The 23439-nt window shown below is 38.6% G+C and overlaps 1 protein-coding gene across 1 annotated transcript in view; it reads left to right on the forward strand.

Moving 5' to 3' along the window:
- The window catches only part of DOCK2 (dedicator of cytokinesis 2), a 525760-nt gene that overhangs the window by 80321 nt on the left and 422000 nt on the right, over positions 1-23439 (forward strand). The window contains exons 14-22 of the mRNA XM_030573060.1: positions 427-551; positions 5953-6051; positions 10063-10135; positions 10223-10326; positions 13490-13673; positions 13778-13875; positions 17562-17651; positions 18986-19086; positions 21240-21374. Of these exons, the coding sequence (XP_030428920.1) occupies positions 427-551; positions 5953-6051; positions 10063-10135; positions 10223-10326; positions 13490-13673; positions 13778-13875; positions 17562-17651; positions 18986-19086; positions 21240-21374 (1009 nt within the window). The remainder of the gene's footprint in view (positions 1-426; positions 552-5952; positions 6052-10062; positions 10136-10222; positions 10327-13489; positions 13674-13777; positions 13876-17561; positions 17652-18985; positions 19087-21239; positions 21375-23439) is intronic.

Raw genomic sequence — 23439 nt, forward strand, 5'->3', positions numbered from 1 at the left:
GCATGTATGTGGCATTATAGTTTTGATGACATCTCAATTTTGTTCATAGGAGGAAAACAAAAAAAAGCTGTTTTATAAAGCTCCCATTTGGGGGAAAAATAGAATCTCATATCTTGCTAGTCAAATTGAGCAACAGCATCGTAACTTCACCTCACCAGAAGGTGTCACGGCAGTCTATGAGTTAGACAAGATCCCTTTTAGGAAACACATTTTGTCTCATTTCACACCAGCCTATAAAATCTGATCAATTGAAAATATCAAAGCAGAACACTTTAAACTTTTCTTTAGAATGAACTTAACTTCATTTAATAGTGAGAAGAGTATGTAAGTAATCATTATTACTTATCATAAACCCGCTTGGGTTTCCCTTTGATTTCGTAATATATTTTTATTCTGCTTTCTAACCTTTTGTATTTCTGTCATTAGGGGATATAAGAAATGATATTTATGTTACACTGACTATGGGTGATTTTGATAAGTACAATAAAACAACCCAGAGAAATGTGGAAGTGATTATGTGTGTCTGTGATGAAGAAGGAAAAGTGATACCAGTAAGTTTTGTCAGTCTTTCTATTAGCATTAAACATGAAAATGTTAAACACATCTTAGAAGTAAGCCTTCCACTTCACATGAATTTTGAATAACATTGTAATGTAATATCCTGCAGTACATTTGTATTCTATTTCTATTGAGTTGTTTTGTCATGCTGGAATTGTTATACTTAATAAAAGCCTTAAATAATGCACATAAACCCATAAAAAACACTTGCTGACCTTTTAGCTCTGGCTAGTGAGCAAACAGATGATCTGCTCTTATTGACTGTGACTCCACTTTTACTCTAGAGATTTCCTCATGAGGATTCCTGGAAGATTAAAGTAATTGCTATGTTAAACTAAATGTTCCATCTCCTTCATACAACAAGCCAATACAGGAATGGGTCACGAAGACTGTATTTTTCTCTCGGGGGGGGGGAGAGGGGGAATAGTCTGCTTGAGTTAAGTAAGGTAGCAATGTGGACGAGTGTGTGTCTGTCTGTACATATGCAACATAAATATTTACAAGTTTTTTCATGGTGTCTGTTTTCCTTTTTTGTATAGCTTTTTTTGTCTCAAGACATTAACAGCTGTCCTATATTTAGGAAGATTTTCTTCCACTTTGTTTTGGGCTTTATGCTATTCTTTTTGGAACTATGCTGTATTCAGAAGAGTGAAAGCAGTGACATTTCTTAAGAAAATGTAAATCTGGAGCAACGAACTGTGTCAAAAACCTTACACTGGCAGAATTGAGAATTTGGCCCACATTTATCAAACTTCACGTTAATGCATGTATGATGCAACAAATCTTCGTTATGGGCCAAACATCAAAATGTGACCTCCAGCAGTGAGCATGTAACTTTGCACATGCAAAAACTTGTGTGCACATCAGTCATGTGAAAATGAAGAAGAAAAACACCCCAAAGAGCTTTGGATCTCTAAATTCTAAGTTCTGTTGCCTGCATCTGCAAGTAACGATGTTAACCCATAAGTGCAAGTTTGGGGATGTGCAAGTGGAAGCTAGGTAGAAGTCCTTTTGGAAACCTGGCACTATTTTATGTCTTCACTTAATTTTCTTTAACAGTACCTATCCCAAAGTCTAGGCACCTCCTCATTAATACAGTACTTAATAAAATAAATATATTTAAATGTCCAGAAATAAAATAACGTTGTAACTTAATTTTTCTATCCTACTCTATTCCTGCACCTTATCCCTAACAGCATGAGAAACAAAGCATATCACTGTGTCTATATTTGCAGCTTAAGTCAATTCAATTCAAGCACTATTTTTAGGCATAACTCCTTTAAGCCTCTTAATTACACAAAAAATCTTATCTGTTCATTTAAGATAAACTTGAGAACACATGATATATATTGGGAAGCTAACTGGACTTCTGCTTGATCTAGATATAACAAAAGCAAAGCTGAATTAGAAATAGTACACAATACAGAACACTAGTCCACAATAAACCCATTAAGTAGTATCAATTAATTTTCAGTGAGTTACAAGAAAGAATTGAAGCATCCATGATTTCATTCTTTAAATAGGGAAGTTATGGCTGAGTTTAGCTATCAAAATAGTTTAAATTGAAAAACTGGCACTAGATTTATTTCTGCAAATGAGAGAAGGTTACTTTCTATAAGTAAATGTCACAGAATACATTGAAACAACTCATGTGAGAATGGTGCATTACACAACACCCTTTGGGGATATGTATTTCTACTAATTTAGATGGACCTACCTAGGCACATGCCTGTATTTCTCAGTAGAAACCAGAAATAAAGCCTCATTACTTCTCTTGAGGTATCAATATGATAACCTTCTTGTCACATGTTGAAAAGAATGACTTCATAAGGTATAAAGCGGTTAAGTTAAATGGTGCACTGTTATGTGATATTTATAAATGTCTGTCAGACAATACAATGTACAAGGTTAGTTTCAGTTGCTGCTACAGTCGAGAACAAGTCCTATGCATGTGTAACTTAGTGTGTATTTAATGTGCACGTGTGAGGGATGCTCCATGAGTGACAGATGCTACATTTGATGGGTGGTGAGACCCACCCCAATTAGAAATAGAGGCAGAAGTGAGAGCTTGGCCTATTTGCCCCTCAGCACAGGGAACTAGCTACCCCATGTGCAGGATTCCTGGCTGTACTGTGTGTCTTTTCAGGCCATTAAATGGCCTCAGCCTAGAATTTAAAAACCCTTGTGATAAAATGAGTAGAGATGAGCATTAATCAAACCTGGGGTGATTTTTTTTTTAAAGGCAGATTGGGGTCTGAACTCTATAGTTTGTGCCAGTCTGTAGAAATAGCATAGATAGTGTGTGCGTGTGTGTGTGTTGGAGGGGAGAAAATGAGGGATAAAATCAATGAGAAACTTTGGAAAAGGTAAGGTTTAAAAAAATAGAGAATGTGAATTAAAATGTTGGAAGGGAAAGTTTTATGTTAGATAAATAGAATTAGAATAAGCAATTGTAAGACATGGGGTGGGAAAGGAAGGTGAGACTAAAAATATAAATAGAGACTTTAAAAACTGGGAAGAAAATGTTCAAATAGAGTTAAATATTGATATATTAAAAATTAGCATCAAACTAACAAAAGACTGTAGACTGTCATTGATAATATGAACCAGGAAAAAAACAAGGCAGCAAGAGCTTGATGTATAGCAGGTGGCAAAAACTGGATGTAGAATTGGCTCTTTTTTGGGGTGTCACATTTTCTTCCCTTCTCTGTAAATCATAAATGCGGTGTGAACTCAAGGAGAACAGTGACTGCCTTTCTGTGGTTGCTGTGTACTAGGGTGGCAGATACTGCTTGCAAACTACATCAATTAGCTGGAGCTGAACCTGTTGGAAAGGGGTAAAGCAGACTTGCAAGTGGCATAATTGTACCCTCAGGCAGACAGTGCTAGAGTTTGGAGCAGACAGATCCTGAGAGAAGGAGCCCTAACTGCAGCCAAACAAGTGTAGAAGACTTAAGTTGGGGTAAAGTTGCTGTAGAGGCACTAAAGCCTGCTGAGGCTTAATCTGGAGTTTCCTATAGGTAAATTTGGGAACACCTTTTTTGTTAATAAAGCAGTTGCCAAGTGAAGTGGCTCTATTTTTGGACTGAATGAGCACTCCCTTTTGGAGTGGGGTGGGCATGGTGCTGTTGTGGGGTAGGGCCCACTCAGATCACAATGCACTTTGGGCATAACTTTGAGTGTAGAAATGAAACATGACAAATGTACAAATACACCCTGAAATGAGATGTATTGGGGTAGGAGGGAGTTTCCAGGAGGGGGTCTTACTGCCAGGGGCCTTATCCCCTGTTCCTAGTAGTGTCCCTAGAGGGAAGTCTCACTGAGGAAGCAATTGCCTGAGAATTCTGAGTTAATTCAGAGAAGGGATTTTGGAGTCTAATTTGGGAGTGCCTTCCTGAACTGAAGTAATCATGTCCAGCTGAACCTACTTAGGTTACTCAGAACCTCAATAGGGGATGGGCTACTTTTTGGAAAGAGAGGAGTGTTAGATTCTAAATGCCAGGGCAGCGAGTTCTAGAGACACAAATCCTCCCTAATTGTATTTGTAGTTTTCTGGCCTCTTAGAGATGAAATAAAGTAAACTGCCTAAAGGAAGTGTTTCTAGGCATTTCTCTAGGATTTTGTTGCTCATTTTCTTGGAAAAGAGCCCTGTGAAACCCCAGAAAAGAGAGGGCTTTGGCATCTTTGCTTTGCTTAGCCCTCCTAGTTTTTCTCTAGCTGCAGAGACATCCAATTAAACCTCCAAGAAAACTGAAAAAAGCAAACACAAATGATCAACTTCCCTTTCCCAGTCACAAACACCTACATCTTAGCCCCTTTATGGAACAAGTTATTTGTTGGGCACTGGCTCCATGCTAAAGGAAATAAAATCTCCTGAGGTTGCCTGAGCCATCTCTACTCTAGCATATCCTGCTGTTCAAAGTTTTTTGTGTTTCAGGGTTGTTCAAGAGATTGTGTTTGTGAATGTCTGACCCTGGCTTACATTCTCATGTGAAACTTTTTAAATAAATGCCCTCTTGAGGCACAAGATGACTATGTAGTGGTATTACACACTATTTCTACTCTAGCTTGTCAATATATGGTCTCCTCTTGAAGTCTTTGCATATACAAAACTTGCATGGATTTCAAAGGGAGCCAGGTAAGGGGTGCTAAAGCTGCATGCACTAGTTTGAAGACTACTTTCATTGTTCAACTTGGTTGCAGTACAAAAAGTAAAACAAAGAGGAAACACACTGGAGAGCATTAAAAATACCTCAAGAGGAGGCATTTGATAATATGTTTTACACATAGGATGGCTGAAGTTTCTACACTTGAAGTAGATTGGACTAGAGACTTCCTTACGTGTGTCTACAATGCCTACCACAGCGGGTTGCTGGTCTGACTGGTGTCTTTAGGTGCTATCACAGTACAAATAATACAATCTTTTATTATTATTTGTGCAATGAACAGAATATCCTGTGCTCCTTTTTATATATGTCATTAAAAGTAGCACTGTGGCCTCTAGCTGTAAACAATTTTTTTCTGTTGCACTTAAATTGGAAGATGCTTTTCCATTTAAATGAGATTGATCGTGTTCTTGATTCTATACAATGGGCCAAATTCACTTCTGGAATAAACAAGTTGAATTGCATTGATTGAGTATAGTGAACCCATGCTCATACCAATAATCAAGTTGGCCTCTGAATACTGTTGTCAGCGTTGCACTCGCTAAAGATTTGTTAAAAGATTGGCACTAGTATGTATTTAGAGCTAAAAACCCTATAAAATGCATTGTGGATGTCCAAAGATTTAGAAATAATCAAAGTAAAATACCCCCTGATCAATGCAAGCCCATCAGGGAACTTAAAAACCCTATAAAATGCATTGTGGATGTCCGAAGATTTAGAAATAATCAAAGTAAAATACCCCCTGATCAATGCAAGCCCATCAGGGAACTTATTTTATATGGATTTTTTTTTAAAAGAATCAGATTAATACATCAGTGTTACAAACAAATGATAAGACTGGTTACCTTTAGCATCAGAAGTTTTCGGAACGTTTTATATTGATGGAGTGTTGCTAATATTGGATAATTGTATTAATTTCCTTGTAGTGTTTGACTTCTTTAGCAATCAGAATGTGAGGTGTGAGAGACAGGGTGGGAATGTGATCTGATGATCTGGTCATGACTCCCTGCTTCTCTTCATGGCTCTGATTTCTAGAATGCTAGTATTTATTATCATTAAATAGCTTTACCTTCTAGTTCTTTGGCTGAATTTTGTAAATCTGCTATGCTGAAAATATGTACCTTGTTGGAGTGTTCTAAAGTAGGAGAGTTTTGCCTTTTACCCACAGCCCATGAATTATTTACACAAAATAACTAAGTTGAATTTTTTTTCTCTCTTTTTGTATAAGAATGCAATTTGTTTGGGAGCAGGGGACAAACCTGTCAGTGAATACAGATCAGTTCTCTACTATCAGGTCAAACAGCCACGCTGGATGGAAACATTAAAGGTATGACACAAACATTTTTCATTTATGTTTTCCCCTTTAGTTGTCTGCTCCTATCTTTTCTCCTAAAAAAACGATTACAGTGCAACTCACATTTTTTGTAACAAATATCTTGAGGTCTTGAAATATAGTTGCATGTATGTCTTACATCAACCATCAGTTAGGGATACATGATAAGTAATGCTTAAAGTTTTAGTCTAGAAAACTATTAGGATTTTTTGTTGTAGCGGCAAAACCAATGAGATCATCTTAGTTTACCTTGTGTCCTGAATATGCCTTATTCAAAATGAAGTACACCATTAGCTGTACTGGTTTAAAACAGAGAAAGCGAGAAGCTTGAGTGATTAAACAAGTATAGTAAATAACCTCTTGTAAATTTTAGATTGTTGTGGTCTTGGATGTCTGTTAGAGGAAAAACTAATAGACACTTATGTAATCAGTGTTTAATTGGAATAGTCTGGAAGGTTCTGAAGGCAATAATTACAAAACATGTCTCAAGGTTACTTGACAAGTCTACAGTCAATGCTGTTTTGGAAGAGTGCTGTGGAAGATTGGCTAAATTATGTCACTAATCTGTATAATAAGTCTGCGACTGCACTAACGTATGTAACGAGAGTGGAAAGAGGAAGGTAGGTCATCTGCAGCTATAAAACATATGTGTAGTCTTGAAAGCACTGACAAATGTATTTTGACATCTTGTTTCCATTTTAAATTTTGGCAGTGACTTGAGCAGATTTTATGTGGAGGGCCATTAGAAAATAGTTGTGCTTAACTTATTTGAAAGTTGGGGTTTCAAGTCAGATTAAGGTACTGTAAAATGTTGTGTTGCAGCTAGTGATTTTCAAGATAGTCTCATGTGATTTCAGGAGCCACCACTGTCTAAGCAATAAAGAGAGTCAAGGTGGGTAAAACTGGATCAACTTCTGTGGGTGAGAAAAGATTGACTGCCTGTCTTTCATCCACGGAAGTTGGTCCAATGAAAGATATTACCTCACCCACCTTGTCCCGCTAATATCCTGCGACCAACACGTCTACTACTATACTGCAAATAGGAATAAATGCAAGATGGACATCAGAATTATATAATTTAAACATCTGATTTGTGACCTGTCAGATCATGAGAATGTTTTATACTAATGGAGTGCTGCTAATATTGGATAATGTATTAATTTCCTTGTAGTGTTTGTGACTTCTTTAGCAATCAGATTGTGAGGTATGAGAGAGTGGGTGGGAATGTGATCTGATGATCTGATCATGATGCCCTGCTTCTCTTCATGGCTCTGATACTGACTTGCTTTGCAGCTTTGGGAAAGTCATTTAATATTTCTCTACTCCAGTTCATCCATTACCGAAGAGGTATCATTACCTCCATAGGGCTTTATGATTTGATGTTAAAGGGCTTTTAGAGGTGTTATATAAATCCATATAATTAACAGTACAATTTCACTTTCCTTTTTCATCTTTGTTTTCTAGCACATGAACTGTTGTCAGTCCTATAACTGATGGCTTTAGACATGCTCACATGCAAACTGGAAGGGGTCCTGATGAACATTTTCATCCTGGACTGTATAATAGGATCTCAGGCACCCAGAGCTCAGTCTACTGCTCCTGCTGCAGTTCTTTTTTACACCATCCTCTATTCTGCTTGACTGTGGTGCCTCTGAGTGTATTAGGAATGCCAAGCAGATGATTTCAGGCTTAGCATCTCTTCTGCTTACTGAGGCCAGGCCTAGGCAAATGCGTTTTGTGTATGCAAGGCTTTATAGGGCCAGCATACAGGTGGGGAAGAATACCACTGATTTTTGCATGTGGTTATGACTGTCTCAAGTTTGGTCAAGTGCCTCCTCTTCCCACTCCTCAGATAGCTGTGAGTAGTGCTGCCAACTTTCTAATTGCACAAAACTGAACACCGTAGCTTCGCCCATTGCCCAAGGCCCTGCCCCTCACTCACTACATTCCCAGTCCCTCAGTGGCTCAGTCTCCCACACCGTCACTTACTTTCACTGGGTTGAGGCAGGGGGTTGGGATGCAGGAGGGGTGGTGCCAGAAATGAGGGGTTCAGTGTATGTGTGTAGGGGTCTGGTCTCTGCAAGAGAGTTGGGGTCCAGAAGGGGGTGAGGGCTCTGGGGTGGGGCTGGGGATGAGGGGTTCAGAGTATGGGAGGGGGCTCTGGGTTTTAGGGGGGCTCAAGGTAGGGGCATGAGCTTACCTTGGATGGCTCCCAGTCAGTGGTGCAGTGGGGCTAAGGCAGGCTTCCTGCCTGTCCTGGCAGCACAGTGCTCTGGAAAGGGCCAGCAGATCCAGCTCCTAAGTTGGGGGCCAGATGGCTCTGAGCACTGCTCTCACCTGCCGGCCCTGCCCCTCAGCTCCCACTGGCTGTGGTTCCTGGCCGATGGGAGTGTGGAGCCAGTGCTTGGGGTGGGGACAGCACGCAGAGCCCAATGGCCTCTCTGCCTAGGAGCTGGACCTCCTGGCTGCTTCCGAGGTGCAGCATTGTGCCAGGACAGGTAGAGACTAGCCTGCCTTAGACCTGCACTGCCAACCAGACTTTTAACAGCCCGGTTGGTAGTGCTGACCGGAGCCGCCAGGGTCCTTTTTTACTGGGTGTTCCGGTCGAAAACCAGACACCTGGCAACCCTACCTGTGAGGAGCCCCACTTCCTTGAGCCCCATCTGCTTTAAGCCTCCAGAGTTGAACAGAATACAGGCACTGCCTCTCATTGGGATCCCTCAACAGATTCACAGGGCGATGAGCCTCCATTTAGCACACTCTTCTGAAAGCTGAGATTTTGTGATCTAGCTGCCTACCCCCCGTTACCAGTGTTAACTGTTCAGACTCTCCTATAACTTAAAGGCTCTGTCTCTTGAAGAACTTCTGCCATCTGGGTGCTCTGCATCCACAGGTTAACTCTTGAAGGGCATATGTGTAACACCCAATGCACAGACTGACTTTCACAGGATTCTAAACCACCATTGCTCTTAATCACAAGAAATACACAGATCTATACAAAAATCAGTCTATATACATTTCCCTGACCACCACTCACAGCTGCACATCAATACCATGCTTCTTGCTAAACTATGCTCTGTCACTCAAAATACATTTTTATACTTCTGTCAACTTGCAAAATACTCTTTTTCTTAGAACAGCACTTATATAATGAAAGCACTAGCTACTACAGCTAAGGAGCATCAGAACTCAAAATGCAAATGCAAAGTAAATTACTTTAAGGGTAAAGAACTGTTTGCATTTAATGGAAAATGATGAAAAAGGTTCTATGAAGAAAACAATCTTGTTTATGCAGTATGTGATACATTATCTGTCTCATCCATACCTCACCAGTCCAGAGCATGATTCAGGTCAGAGTCCTCTGGGTCTGTCCAGGGTGCTTCTGCATAAACACCATGGTTTATTGTTATAGTCATGGAGCCTTTCACATGCATTCACACACTCTCTCTCTCCCCACCCCCGCAGGTCAGCTTGCTTTGACCTACATTGGCCCTAAGCAGAGTTTCCCCTGCTATGAAAGCATGCCTCTCTCTTCCCCTCTCTCCTGCCCAAAACTTTCTGTGTGTTTCCAACTCCCTCAAGTTGATATGTCCCATCAACTCCTGGCTTCTTTGTCCTGCTGCTAGTAATTTTCCATTCTTCAAACCCAAGCCTACTTACATGCAGACTGGAGAAAGTGGCTTCTCCCAGCTCTAGACATCCTCCTCTTTAGCATATATACTGAGCAATCAGAGTACAGTCATTAAAGGTAACTATTCTCCATCGTCCCTAGTCTGGAAGAGATGTGCTTACATGTTGTATACAGTGCTTACATGCTTGTATACAGTATACAGTGGCATTGCTTGATGCAGCAATTTTCAGTAAGAACAACTTCACAATATCAACCAGAATTTGTAAATTTCCCAGATTTCATGAGTAGCTAAACCCAGCAATTAAAGGAATGGTGGATATTCATTTCAAAGTAGACCAGTTTCATTATGTGCTATAACTTCTGATTTATAAAAGGTGGCAGTCCCCATTGAAGACATGCAAAGAATACATCTGCGTTTCATGTTCAGACATAGATCATCTCAAGAGTGTAAGTACAGAATTTTTATTATTTTTGTTTGCAATCAAGGTTGCCAATCCTTTTAAAAAAATAACACATAATTTTTGTACTTTGTAGCTAAAGACAAAGGAGAAAAGAATTTTGCAATGGCCTATGTAAAGCTAATGAAGGAGGATGGTACAACTCTTCAGGATGGCTCCCATGAGTTGATAGTATTAAAGGTATAGTAATGAAGGTTGTTGCATAGAAGGAATTATTTTTTTCACTGACTTTCTTACTGTTCAGTCTTCTAAGATATTCCCAATTTTCTATGGTCTTCCTCTCATTATCCTATTAAAGACTTAAATTATGTGGTCCTTCCTCTGAATGGATAAGACTGGATGCATCTTTTTCTAGAGCCAGTTAAGACGACTCCAAACATTCGCTATAAGTAGGAGTCATTGCAGAGTGACACAGGACAGTTGTTCCCACATTTTAACCTTTGTTGCCCTGCTTAAAGTCTAATTTGTCCCTGCTTCTAGAAGCTTGGGACAAAACTCAAGACCTGGACTTAAACCATCATTAGAGCATGGAATAAAATTCAGTTAAACACTGATTCAGTTAATTTCTCTATGATCTCTTCTGCCTTGTGAATAATCTGTGAACAGCTTGTGACTTTCTTGTATTGTGAGGGGTTGGCTGGTTTATAATTACAATAAATACTACTTAGCTGTGAGTTGTATATGAACAGTCAGTTGCAGGGTTTTGGATACTGGACATTTGAACAGTGCTGGTTAGTTCTGTTTGGAATGGCTGACCTTTTTCCCCCCCTGGTTGTATGCATGATATTAAACTTGGGTTTCCCATGCAGATACTGAAGACTGGGAATTAGAAATGAATTCCTGGAAATATAATCAATCCTGTACTTAATTAGCTGTTTCCAAATGTGTTTGGTCCTGTAAACTAGTTTTATGTAATATTCACAGCAAGCTAAAACAGAGGCATGCACACAACTAAAGCAAATTGTTTATAAATTCCAGTGGAGATTAATGTATTTTTTTAGATATTTGTCAACCTCTTGGTGGTGCTAAAACTGATAAATATTGAGGCCAGAAGGGACCATTATGATCATCCAGTCTTGATTGATTGTATAATGTAACCCATAAAATTTCAGCAAGTGATTCCTACATCATGCCCATAACTTCTGGTTAAGCAAGAGCATATATATTAGAAATGTTAAACTGAGTTGGCACATTATATTTGTGGTAGAAGATGGACAGATAATTTCTGACAGAGAAATGCTACTTCTAGAATTCAAACACAGAAACACCAATGCTAAGCATTTAATAACATGAGTCAGGATCCCAGAAATGGAGAGGCTTTAAACTTAAGAGGTTTTAAAGTTCTTAGATGTGCTGTTTTTTTTTCTTTTTTTGCTTTCTGATGTTCAGTCCTTTGGTGTGAACTTGAATCATGTTTTCAAGCTTTTCTCTGAGGATTAGAAACTTTTTATTCAAAATGGAAGCTGAGACTCTCATGGAATCTTTTTTTTTTTTAACCTAATTGTGAAACTGATAAAATTGAGGAAGCAGGCAACACTTACCAATGTTCTAGTACATCTTCAACTTCAGAAGTGACCTTTCCGCCCTCAATATATCTTGATAATTTGCATGTTTTTCCTGTGCTTTGCTTGACTGCAGCTAGAGAATGGACATCTCCTCATGGGATGGAAACCCATTTTTTTTTAATGCATTTGAGTGAGAACCTGAGTTTAGGCACCAAGCCTCTCTCTACATCTTGTCAGACTGGGAAGCATCCCTGACACCTCTTAGGGATGCATTAGCATAAATTATCTCAAGAATTATATAAAACCATAAAAACTGACACCATAGCTCTGTTTGCACACAGCCCTTCTTTCATAAGCCAAACCTTATGGAGCTATGGTAAATATCAAAGAATAAATCTCCTGAATCTAGAAATCCTGTGCTGAATAAATTTCAGGTCTGCGCACCTTCCTCCACATCTGCTACACTTGTTCTGCAGGCCTGGCAGTTGTGCCTTCTTATATGTCTGGAAATTCAGCTTCAAACCTGAACTGTCATGAAATTTGAATAGTTGCAACAGTATTGGGTACATATTGTGAACTCATGGATGTACTATATGGTGCAAGTAGCCATTCCAAGAGCTGTAGTTAAGTATATTCTATTTTCCTTCCCTAGTACCTACCATTTCATAATCAGACTAAAGCTTTTTTTTTTTCCATTTTAATAGGCTTCTTTTCCTAGAAGCTTGTGTTGGAGAGACTGTTTTCCGTTCCAGTCTTAATTGTCAACTGAGTATAGTTTTCCCTAATTTCTCATTTCTGAATAGTTACAATGTAATCAAGTTGGATTTTATGATGGACTGCATTTGGTTTGTGATAGTATCTGTCCACCCTAATCAATATTCAAGTGCATACAATTATTGAGAGGACATCTAAAATAATTTTACAGAATACAGATTTACTTTGCCTTATACAAAATTATGTCATTTTCTTTAGCTCATCACTATTCACAGCCTCTTTTAGAAGGCCAAACGCCACAATTCTGTTTTGATTGCCTCTCTGTGGAATGTCTTCAAATCAGAAGAAATAATTTCTCATTTTACATCTTGCCAATTATTCCTGAATAACATATCTAAGGTAGCGCCTTTCCCCTCCATCCAGACAGTGCAGGTCACCCTCCCGTTAGATCTCAATTACATCATCTTCTGTGACATTGAAAAATGCAGTCTCAACCCCTCCACCCTCACCCCCTTTTATCCATTCAAAATGGTGCTTCAAGGAAAAATTTCCAAGATTCTTGCTTTGATCATGTCATCTTCTTTGCATCCCTTCCCTGTCCTCTTCTCTGTTTCATCAAACACAAACTACTTTGCCACTTTCAAGGCCCTTCATGTCCTATCCCCACTTTACTTGTCTGTCATGTGCTATTGAGAAGTCAACTTCAGCCTGCATTCTACTACTGATACCAGCCAGCATCGTCCACTTATTACATTTTCAAACAATCGCCTTTCCAATTTCTGCCAGGCTGCCTTTTGCATATGGGAAGGAGCACTCTTTGAGCACCCTCAAAGTCACCGCTCCTTAAAACTTTTCCTGTGGTGCCTAGAAAAAAATCTTGACAGTGGTGAGATTGCTGGTGTGCTGAGACTACAGCTTTCTTGCTGACCAGCATTGTTTGTGTTTACTTGCGCTTCCCTGTCTGTATGTATTCACCTGTTTTCTCTTACCTATCCTTACTTTGTAAACTATTTTTGGGGCAGGGACCCTCTTTTTGTTATGTTTGTGCAGTGCCTAATGCTCATCCATGACTTATTCCTATGCATTCCTGCAGTACAAATAATATGTAACTAATATCTTTTCAGGGTGATAGTAAGAAAATGGAGGATGCTGGTGCTTATCTGACTCTACCTTCCTGTCGCCAACATGTGGAGAATAAAGGATTGACCTTAAGCCGAAGTGCTAGCAGTGTAGGAGGACTCTCAGTAAGCACACGGGATGCCTTTTCTATTTCAACTCTGGTTTGTTCAACAAAGCTAACTCAAAATGGTACGCAGTTCAGATTCTTGTGTAAACATTTGAAAAAAGGCTATTACACATTCTTAAAGATTTTTAACATCCATGTGAGTTATCTTCTCTGCAATTTATTTCAGTGGGTTTACTGGGTCTTTTGAAGTGGCGCATGAAACCAGAACTGCTACAGGAAAATTTAGAAAAACTGAAGATTGTGGATGGGGAGGAAGTTGTGAAGGTATCTCTTTTTCAGTGTTACATTGTTACACAGCTGCTGTTCTGGTGCTGTTGGAGCTCTGTACATAGTAGACTGTTGGGTTCCTCTCCCCTTTAATGATGATTTTGTGAGCCTGCTGCTTCTCTTTTGACAGAGTATAGAATATTTAGGCTTCTGTCAGGCTGTTGTTCATGGCATTCAAGTCGTCTGATAGAGGGGATTGGATCGTGATATCATTGGTTTTTCATGACATTGTTTATTTTTTTCCATTTAGTAGAGTTAGGTATGCCATTGTTATTCCAGAACCTAGTCTTCCTCTGCACAATGGACAAAGTACACCATTCCAATGATTTAGGAAGAGGTGATTCTGCAGAGCTCAGCTGCTCATCACTCTTCCCTTAAATGAGAGAGAATTTTCTCTGTTCACATAAAATCATTATAATGACAAAGTACAAGATGCTCACATGAAACAATTTCCAGTACATCTTAACACCAATCTTGGTGAAAGCAAAATACAGTTTGAACACTTATAAGGATTAAACTAGTGGGACAGGTAAGGATAATTTTTAAATAGATATTAGATACAATATGGATGGAGAAAATCATGTAGTCACTATAGGATGCTAACTTAGGATTTCATTACTATTATGAGTAAGAGTCCTTATATTAGATAGTTTAATGTCAGAAATTCCTATGCTGACGTCACACATGGTTGGTTGCTGGGCCACGTTTGAACAAGTGTGCAAGAATACAATAAATTTTTTGATGCTGTTTGTGTTAGGCTAATTTAATTTGACTTACTAGCAGATGTGGACATATAGCCAAAGGTATTTGACATCTTTCAGCCATACATATAAAATTCATTTGACCATATTTGCAAATTTGAAATGCACATGTAGAAAAAATCTAAGTAACAACATAACAAATGTTTAGCCTAGATGAGAGTAGATTAGATGTTGTAATACTGAAAGAGTTATTGGATAGAGCTGAGGCCCTCTATGTTAACAAATGCAAGTAAATGCATTTACTTTAAATATCAGTTGTTTATTGCTCCATGTAAAGACTATTTGCAAGGCTGCAGAATTAGCTAAATCTGGCAGATACAAATCCTCCAGAGAAATGACTTCTGCCACTTCTCATTCCTCCTCCTAAAGGTGCCTGCCTCCAATTTTTATTTTAGTGTTTTTCTGGAAGGTAGAAAGATGGCTTAATCTTGGTCTTTCTCCTTGTCAAATTTTATTCCCCATATGTGTATCTACATCTATCTAGCTATATATCACTAGCAGAGGTAGTAATACTGTCCTGTAATCCAATAGGTATAGCTCATTTTCTATCTACTTGAAGCTTCACACAGTTGTCTTCTGGGATACCCACCTTGATTAAGGGAATATTGCTCAGCTAACTCAGAGTCCCAGGAATATTCCAAACATAGTATTAGTCTAACACTTGTAGATCCTTAATTCAACATCTTACTGCTTCCACATGCCTTAGCCAAGGTAAACACGTTATTGTTGCTAGTTTGTGGTGCCATGTCTCTTCCTGCTGCACTTTGTATGTGTTCAAATCATTGGGAAAATAGCTAAAAGAACCATTTCCCCCCTGGCATTGGAACTTTACTTTGCACCTTTAGTTTACTCTTCAGGAAGCTATAAAACTGACTTACTATGCAAAACAGGTGACAAGGGCTAGCACATCTCATACCTGGGTCTCATAAATATTATCTCTGGCTGTGTGATCCAGGGAACTACAGACCTGAGTCTGATCTCAATATATGCAAGGCTTTAGAACAAATTGTGAAGGAAAGAATAATTAGACCTAAATAGGAGATAATGCAACATGGTTTTACCAGAGGCAGGCTGTGTCAGACTAACCTGACACCTTTCTTTGATAACTGATTCTTTAGACAAGAGAAATGTGGTAGATCTAATCTATATGGACTTTAGTAAAGCACTTGATAAATGATAATGAAAGCCCATTTAACAGATTCTGGACTGCTATCTTCAACACAACACAGAATTCTTGAATCTTACAGTGACTGTTGAGAATACATGTTGTTTTTAATCCAAGAAACAACAAACATTTGCTTTCAGATAAGTTTTTTTTTAACTTTTTCCTTTCTGCCCTCTCTAAAATACAAATGAAAACCTTCCCTGATCTTTAAAGTTTTGAAAGAGGTATAATCTTAAGTGCATAAACCAGCCTCTAACTATAAGGGTTAATAAGATACTTCCTTGTGGGCAGGAAACTCCGTAATTGTCTACTAAAGAGTTTCTGCCCCTTCCTCCAAAGCACCTAGTGTCAGCTACTGTCAGATGATGATGATGAGTACAGATGGGTTTCTGGCCTGATCCGTTATGCTTTCTTATTCTCAAGTGGGGTTAAAGATTTATCCATCTGGGAATTTTCCTTGTGCAGAGAATACAGAATTGGGACATTAGCGTCAAAGTGGTGCTTTTCACAAGTATTCTGACACACTTAACTATACATCAGAGCTAAATTTTAATTTTGGGCTTGTCATAGACAGGTGATTAAAAATGATGGAAGAGAATAATAGTAAACATTGCTCAAACATAGCTGGTAAAGGAATATTTGCTCAGTTTGTGCTTTCTGCTGCTGTCAACAGGTATACATGAGAATAAGCATTGTTTTTTTATAGCTGGGTTATATATATTGGGGTTTTTTTTTAAATGGGAATATATTATTAATGCCCTGCCTTATTATTACAAATGCAAGGTAGGTAAGAATTTGTGAAAAACTACTGAACAATGTTAATAGTTAAAGAAGACATAAAGAGAAGGCACCCAAATTAGGAGTCATGTAATTTAAATCAACCTTACCTTTTAAGTCTAAAAGCAACTAATGCTATAGTAGCTACCTCTGTTCTATGGGGAGGGGGTGAAAAGTGCAGTACCCACTAGGGACTGAGGACAAAGCCAATTCAAATCAACAGTGGTCTCACTATTGACTATAATGGGCTCAGGCTCAGGCTCGGAGCAGAGATTGGCAACCTTTGGCACACGGCCCATCAGGGAAAGCCGCTGGTGGACCAGGACAGTTTGTTTACCTGCAGTGTCTTCAGGTTTGGCAGATCGTAGCTCCCACTGGCTGTGGTTCGCTGTTCCAGGCCAATGGGTGCTGCGGGAAGCAGCATGGGTCAAGGAATGTGCTGCCCACCACCTCCCACAGCCCCCATTGGCCTGGTACAGCGAACCACAGCCAGTGGGAGCTGCGATTGGCCATACCTGATGATGCTGCAGGTAAACAAACCATCCCAGCCTGCCAGCGGCTTTCCCTGATGTGCTGCGTGCCAAAAGTTGCTGATCCCTGCTCTAGAGGGATAAACATCTTTTGTGCTGTTGCCTTTTCAGGATGAAAAGAGCAAATATTGATCTATATCACTCAAAAAGACAGGAATTTTAATTATATACAAACTACAGATAGTGATAGTTTAAAGCATCATAGCATTGATAAAAAACCTAAGCGTATATTATGGACTAACAGATCGGAATCTTCAGGGACATGGTCAAATTCCAGCAATTAAAGGCTATATCCTCTGAGGTGCATAAAAAATCCCCAAACAACAACAAAAAAACCCACACAATTTTCCCAGGGGCCTCCAAAGTTCCATTATCTGCAAAATGAGTTCTGAATATGATTTTTCCAGGTTATTTTAATTATTTTGTCTTGTTTCATTTTCCATCATATAGTTTCTCCAAGATACTTTGGATGCCCTGTTTAACATCATGATGGAACATTCCCATAGTGATGAATATGACATTCTAGTCTTTGATGCCCTGGTAAGAATCATCATAGAAAAAAAAAGACTACATTGCAAATAGAAAAATGAGCAAATGGACTTGAAATGTACTGAAGACACTACACTACTAAAGTGTCATAAGAGACTCCATAGTGTGTATATATACACCTCAAAGAATTAGTGTTAAAATAACATAAAACTAGTTGATTAAATGATGCCTTTGAAGGTGTCATGCTGTGTGGAGTGGCTTAGGACCATAAGTGCCAACCTCAGAGCAGACTGTCAAAAAAGGAGAGCAGACACACCAAACTGGTGATATGTTCTATAACCCTGTAACAAATCTGATCTCTGAAAGCACTATAAACAGTCTTACCATGGAGGCACAGGCAGTCCCCTTGGGTATTCCACTCTATCTTGCCACTCAGGCAAACTAGACGAAGAGATAAATGGTCACTTACGCCAAAGGTCACAAAATACTTAGGTTGCTCCAAGTCTTAAGAGACCAGTCACTTTCGCCAGACGAATTTATACCTCAGATCTCTCACCAAGACAACACTGGTAGTCAGACTTATAGTAAACTAAGAATTTATTGACTAGGAAAAAAATCAGAGTTATTTACAGGTTAAAGCAGGCAGTCTGTGGTTCCAAAAGGCGACAGATGTCTACATCTGTCAATTCAAAATGTCTTTCAGGGCAAACCCAGAGTAACCACGGGGATCTCTGCTTCAGTTTAGTTTCTGACCCTGTCTGAGCCCAAACATCAAAAAAAAGATGAATTTTTTTCTGTTCTATTTCCTCCCACCAGCATTCAAGCTGATGGTAGGGGCTTTCTTGCACTAATACACTTTTGTGGGTCAGAGAGAGCCATTAACTAAGTCTTTGTATTGTGATGTTCCACATTGGCCTACTTAGTTCTGATAGTGCTTCTTGATGGGCAGTGGACCATTCCTTCTGATTAGGTTCATAAGGTCATAGCAAGCACTTCTACAGTTAGAAAATAAAACTTACATATCACCTTATAGCTTGGTATACAGACATGAAGAGTGAAATTAATACATGAAGCAACTTAAAAGCATTTCATAAAGTCTAAAAATATTGTTATAAATCCAGTACCCATCTTAACCATGCTAACATAAGTGAGCTGGACTGGTTTCCAGCAATGAATTTGTCAGAGCTCTGCTGAAGCCTAAAGCCTTGGCAAAAGCTGGCACCTGATCTGCCAGCATCAGAGTGAATAGCTAAACCTGCTGAAACTATGCACAAAGTAAGTTCTTAAAAATAAATATTTCAGAATGCTAAATACTTCAGGAACCCGATATTTACATTTTAATGTTGTATGCGTGGCAAACACTAATTTGATTAATCTCGCTTTAGATTTATATAATAGGACTTATTGCAGACAGGAAATTTCAACATTTCAATACTGTTCTGGAGGCTTATATACAACAGCACTTCAGTGCAACTTTGGCTTACAAGTAAGTTTTATTCTTTTTTTTTTCTCTCTTTTTTTTAAAAAATCCCCCAGTAATTTTTTCAAAGTTAACAAGTAACTTTAATCTCATTAGATGTCTTGACTTGATAACGTACTGCAATATGTTGGCCAAATTGAGACCCTTTTCAGTTTGTTTAGTCCTCCTGCAGGCCAAACTCCTGTGGATTTCAAAGAGGTCTAAACATACATAAGGACTGAAGAAAACCTTAAGGGATTCAGGGTTTTGTCCAGTATGAAGCAGATTGATTACAGCAGTTTTGTACAAACTCTGGCAGAAGCCTCTGGCTGTGGAAAGCCTCAAAAGGCTGTGGTTAGCTGTACAGCAATGCATAAACCTCCCCTGTGCTGAGGAGTCTGCAACCAGATAATCATTGCTGCAAAATTCATCAGAGTTTGCTTGGGATGGTTGTGGTTATGGCAGTAAGTAATGAATTCAGCACATTCCTTTGGTAGCCTCCATTTGCAGGGATCCCATATAGTCCCCAATAAACAATGGAACTTTCCTCGCTATGTAGAATCCCAGGAACCACTACCTCTACTCACTAGTATGTAATGGGTTGAAGTGGGATAGGCAGGTACAGTTGACCAACAAGGGTCAATTTAGTTGTGATGCAGGAAGACAAGAAAACTGGCTCATAGGAAGTTCCCAGCATTTTTATATTGTAATGAAAGAACCTATTATAACTGGAGTTGTCACAAATGTCACTCAATATTTTTTGCCAAAAAAACACCAATTTGTCAAAACCAAAACTATTTGCAAAACAGGAGTGGGTTTACAACTTGAAAAAATGTAAAGAAAATTTCAAAATAGACTGTTTTAGTTTGGCATTCTTGAAATGGAAAAACTCCAGCTTTTCAATGTAAAACAACTTAACATTTTGAAAGGTAAGCTTAATTAGACTGAGAATTGTTAAAAAGAAAAGACGGGTGGGGAGTGGGGTGGGAGAAGAAAAAAAGGGCAACATCAAAACACCATTTTTCAATTGATCCAAAGTGTGGGGAGGAGGCAGCCAACAGGAGAGTTTTTTGGCTAATGAATATTTGAGATTTTGAATTTGTCCCAGTTTAAGATGTGTGTGGGGGAGGAGGTCAAACTAATGTTTCTGGAAATGGGAAACTGTTTCTCACCCAACTCTAATAATGAATCGGTAGGGGTCCCATCAAGATTGACATGACACACTTCTGAAACTGTAATGACCAAAATTGAGAAACTCAGGGTATGTCTATATCTGGGAGACTATGTTGGCATAATCCTATAGTGTAAACATAGCCTGTACTGACAGAAGGGGTTTCTCTGTTGGCATAGGAACAACCTCCCTGAATGTTAGCGATGTCAACAGAAGCTCTGTTCTGTTGATATAGCTGTGTCTATACTGGGAGTTTTATAAGCATAGCTGTGTCTACTGAGGATTTTTTCCCACATCCCTGACGGACATAACTCTACCAATAAACTTTTCAGCATAGACCGGGCCTCAGTCTTAAGGGCCTGATTCTGCTCCCATTTAAATAAATGGGAAGAATCAATTTGGCAGCAGTGATAACAGGAGAAAATTGCACTTGCCTGACTTTTTTGTTAGCATGTAATGTGTAGTGCAGCAGAGATCCCCTTCAGGGCATGCAATGAGGAAACAAGTAAATATCGTACATACTTTATATTAGATATTTTATTTGAGCAGTCATGCCACTAGTGTTTAATAGTTTTAGAGCATGTGACTATATTTAGTGCTTCCTAATTTATTATGTTTATGACAGGCAAAAGTCACCTAGACTCCTAGAGTACAATGCATATAAAGGATTAAACTTCCTTGTACACAGATCACTGGCACTAAAACGAATGCTGCTGAATTGTAGTTTCCAGGATTGTCAGCTCTGGTGCTGATAGTTTCTATACTCAAAACTTATCTCATTTCAGAATCAGTTATTTGCTATTCATTCTCATCACATTTACAGGAATCTTACAATTGGCATGTACAGAAGTAAAACTATTTAATCTGGTTTATTTTTATATCTGCAATTTGAGTCTTGATGTACATTGTAACTGCAGATTAAGAATGTTGAGTAATTTACTGAGAGAAAGCTAGTTACTGAAGTGCATTTCTTTTTAAAAGTGTGTTTTTGAAATTATCCCTAATTCAGGAAACTAATGACGGTTCTGAAGACTTATTTGGATACTTCCAGTAGAGGGGAACAATGTGAGCCTATACTAAGAACTTTGAAAGCACTGGAATATGTGTTCAAATTCATTGTTCGGTCAAGAACATTATTTTCACAGTAAGTACTTGTTCTGTAAGCATTTGATTGATTAGTGCTGCAATGGCACAAAGGTGTAATATTAGTGTTGGTAGGGGGAGAGGAAGAATTGGGCACACACCTGTAGGAATTTTCTGATCATCTTTTTATTTCAAATTGAGCACAAGAGTTATCAGATGATGGTGTTCTTGGCCTAAAGTTTTAAGGATTAATACTTTATTCAGGTGATAAATTTTTTCATCATGAAAATTGTCACAAAAAATAAACATTCACTTTCCATTTCATTCAGGACACAAATTTTCAATTCCTACTAAGATAATGACATCGCTTGAAAGGTGATTACCAATGACATCAGATTGTTTTTCCAGCTATTTGGCTTGGGCCAAAGAGCATGGCAGATGGCCTAAAGTTTAGATGCTTGCCTTTCAGATCATCATATTTAGCAGATCAAAGATTGTGCATAGCACAATGTAATAATTTTGGACTAACATAATTGAATTGAGTTTAGAGCTCCAGTTATCCAGTTAAGAAACTGGAGGATTAATTTTAGAGGGAAAAATTAAAAGGAACTAGATATGTATAGCTCAGTAATGTGAAAAAAGATGGGGAATTGTACAATCTTTTTCAAAGTATAGCAAAAAGGGAAGACTTTTTAGAGCGGTAGAAAAGGTTATAAATGTGAGCAATGAAATAAAATGAAAGGAAATTTATGCTTAATAGTGTGAAACACTTCACAGCAGTAAAATCTATTAAAGTGAAGAATACTCTTCCAAGGGATGAAAGTCCTGTTGCTTGAGACATTAAGAATGTAATGGGGTGGGGGGGAAATCTTTAAACCTTTGTAGGAAGTAATTCTGCACTCCCAAGGGAGGATGGAGGTCTGAGTGGGTGACTTAATGAAACTTTTCCATCCCTAACCTCTTTGACATGATTCTATGGCTTTTATCTTTGTTGGTTTTATAAAGAAACATATTTTTACTCAGGAAAGATGAAGTATCGTTTTATATTCCAAACATAAGGAAAGTGTCTCACATGGAGGTAGAATCACCAGGAGAAAAATGCACATTTCACACCTGAAACTAAGACCATTATCTATCCCTTTGGTGTTTAGTCCTTAATGTTTTAAGAACAACAAAACTCTCTTTACTGACAATAACTAACAGCAAAACAGCTCTCTTTATTTATATGATCTTTAAAAAAAATACTAGTAATTTTTCGATCTTCCAAGGCTCTATTACTTGATGAATCCACTACTACACCACATCAAAGAGAAAAAGAACAAAGCAATGAAAAAACTTGACTTGGAAAGCCAAAAGTTGCCCTTGAATTTGTACATGGGATTGACTGAAGTCCAGTGGAAGCTCTGTTATGTGTCCTGAGAGAAGAAATTTCCCCCAGTACTAATACCTCTCCATAATAACCTGATGAAAGAGTGTTGGATATAGCTATCATATAAGGTTCTTCATTTCCAGAGACTCCCTTTTCCAATCCACTTAGTCCATGAAGTAGGATTTAACCGTTACTTATTAACCTATTATTTATTTCTATTACTGTAGTACCTAGGAGTCACAGTACAAAATACTGGTCTCTGCCCCAAAGAGCTTACAGTCTAAGTAGATGACAAGAGACAGATGGAAATAGATGTGGGGTACAAGGAAACAATGAGACAATATTGGACAGCATGATTAGTCTCAGCACACCAGTGGCCTAATGGTTATCAAGTTTGGTTACTTTGTAGGAATCACAGCAAAGAAGAATTTCGAGGAGAGTTTTAAAGGACAATGAGGCAGATCTGTGGATGTTTATGGGAGTGTCCCCTAAGCATGAGACAACATGGATGAAAAAGCGTGAAGGCGCTTGTTTCGAATATTTAACAATCAGGCAATGGAAGCTAGCATCAAGGGCCCACAGAAGGGGGAGGTGACGTCACAATACTGAAAGAGAGATGATAGATAAGATGGAATTGGCCCTGAAGGGGCTTGAAAGTGAAGACAAGTAGTGTATGTTTGATGTAACAGAGAAAGTGGAGGGATTCAAAGAGAGGGTGGTATGGTCAAAGCAACTGATAATATTTTTGCAGCAAGAT

The sequence above is a fragment of the Gopherus evgoodei genome, chromosome 8, assembly GCF_007399415.2.
Source record: "Gopherus evgoodei ecotype Sinaloan lineage chromosome 8, rGopEvg1_v1.p, whole genome shotgun sequence".
Taxonomy (NCBI): Eukaryota; Metazoa; Chordata; order Testudines; family Testudinidae; genus Gopherus; species Gopherus evgoodei.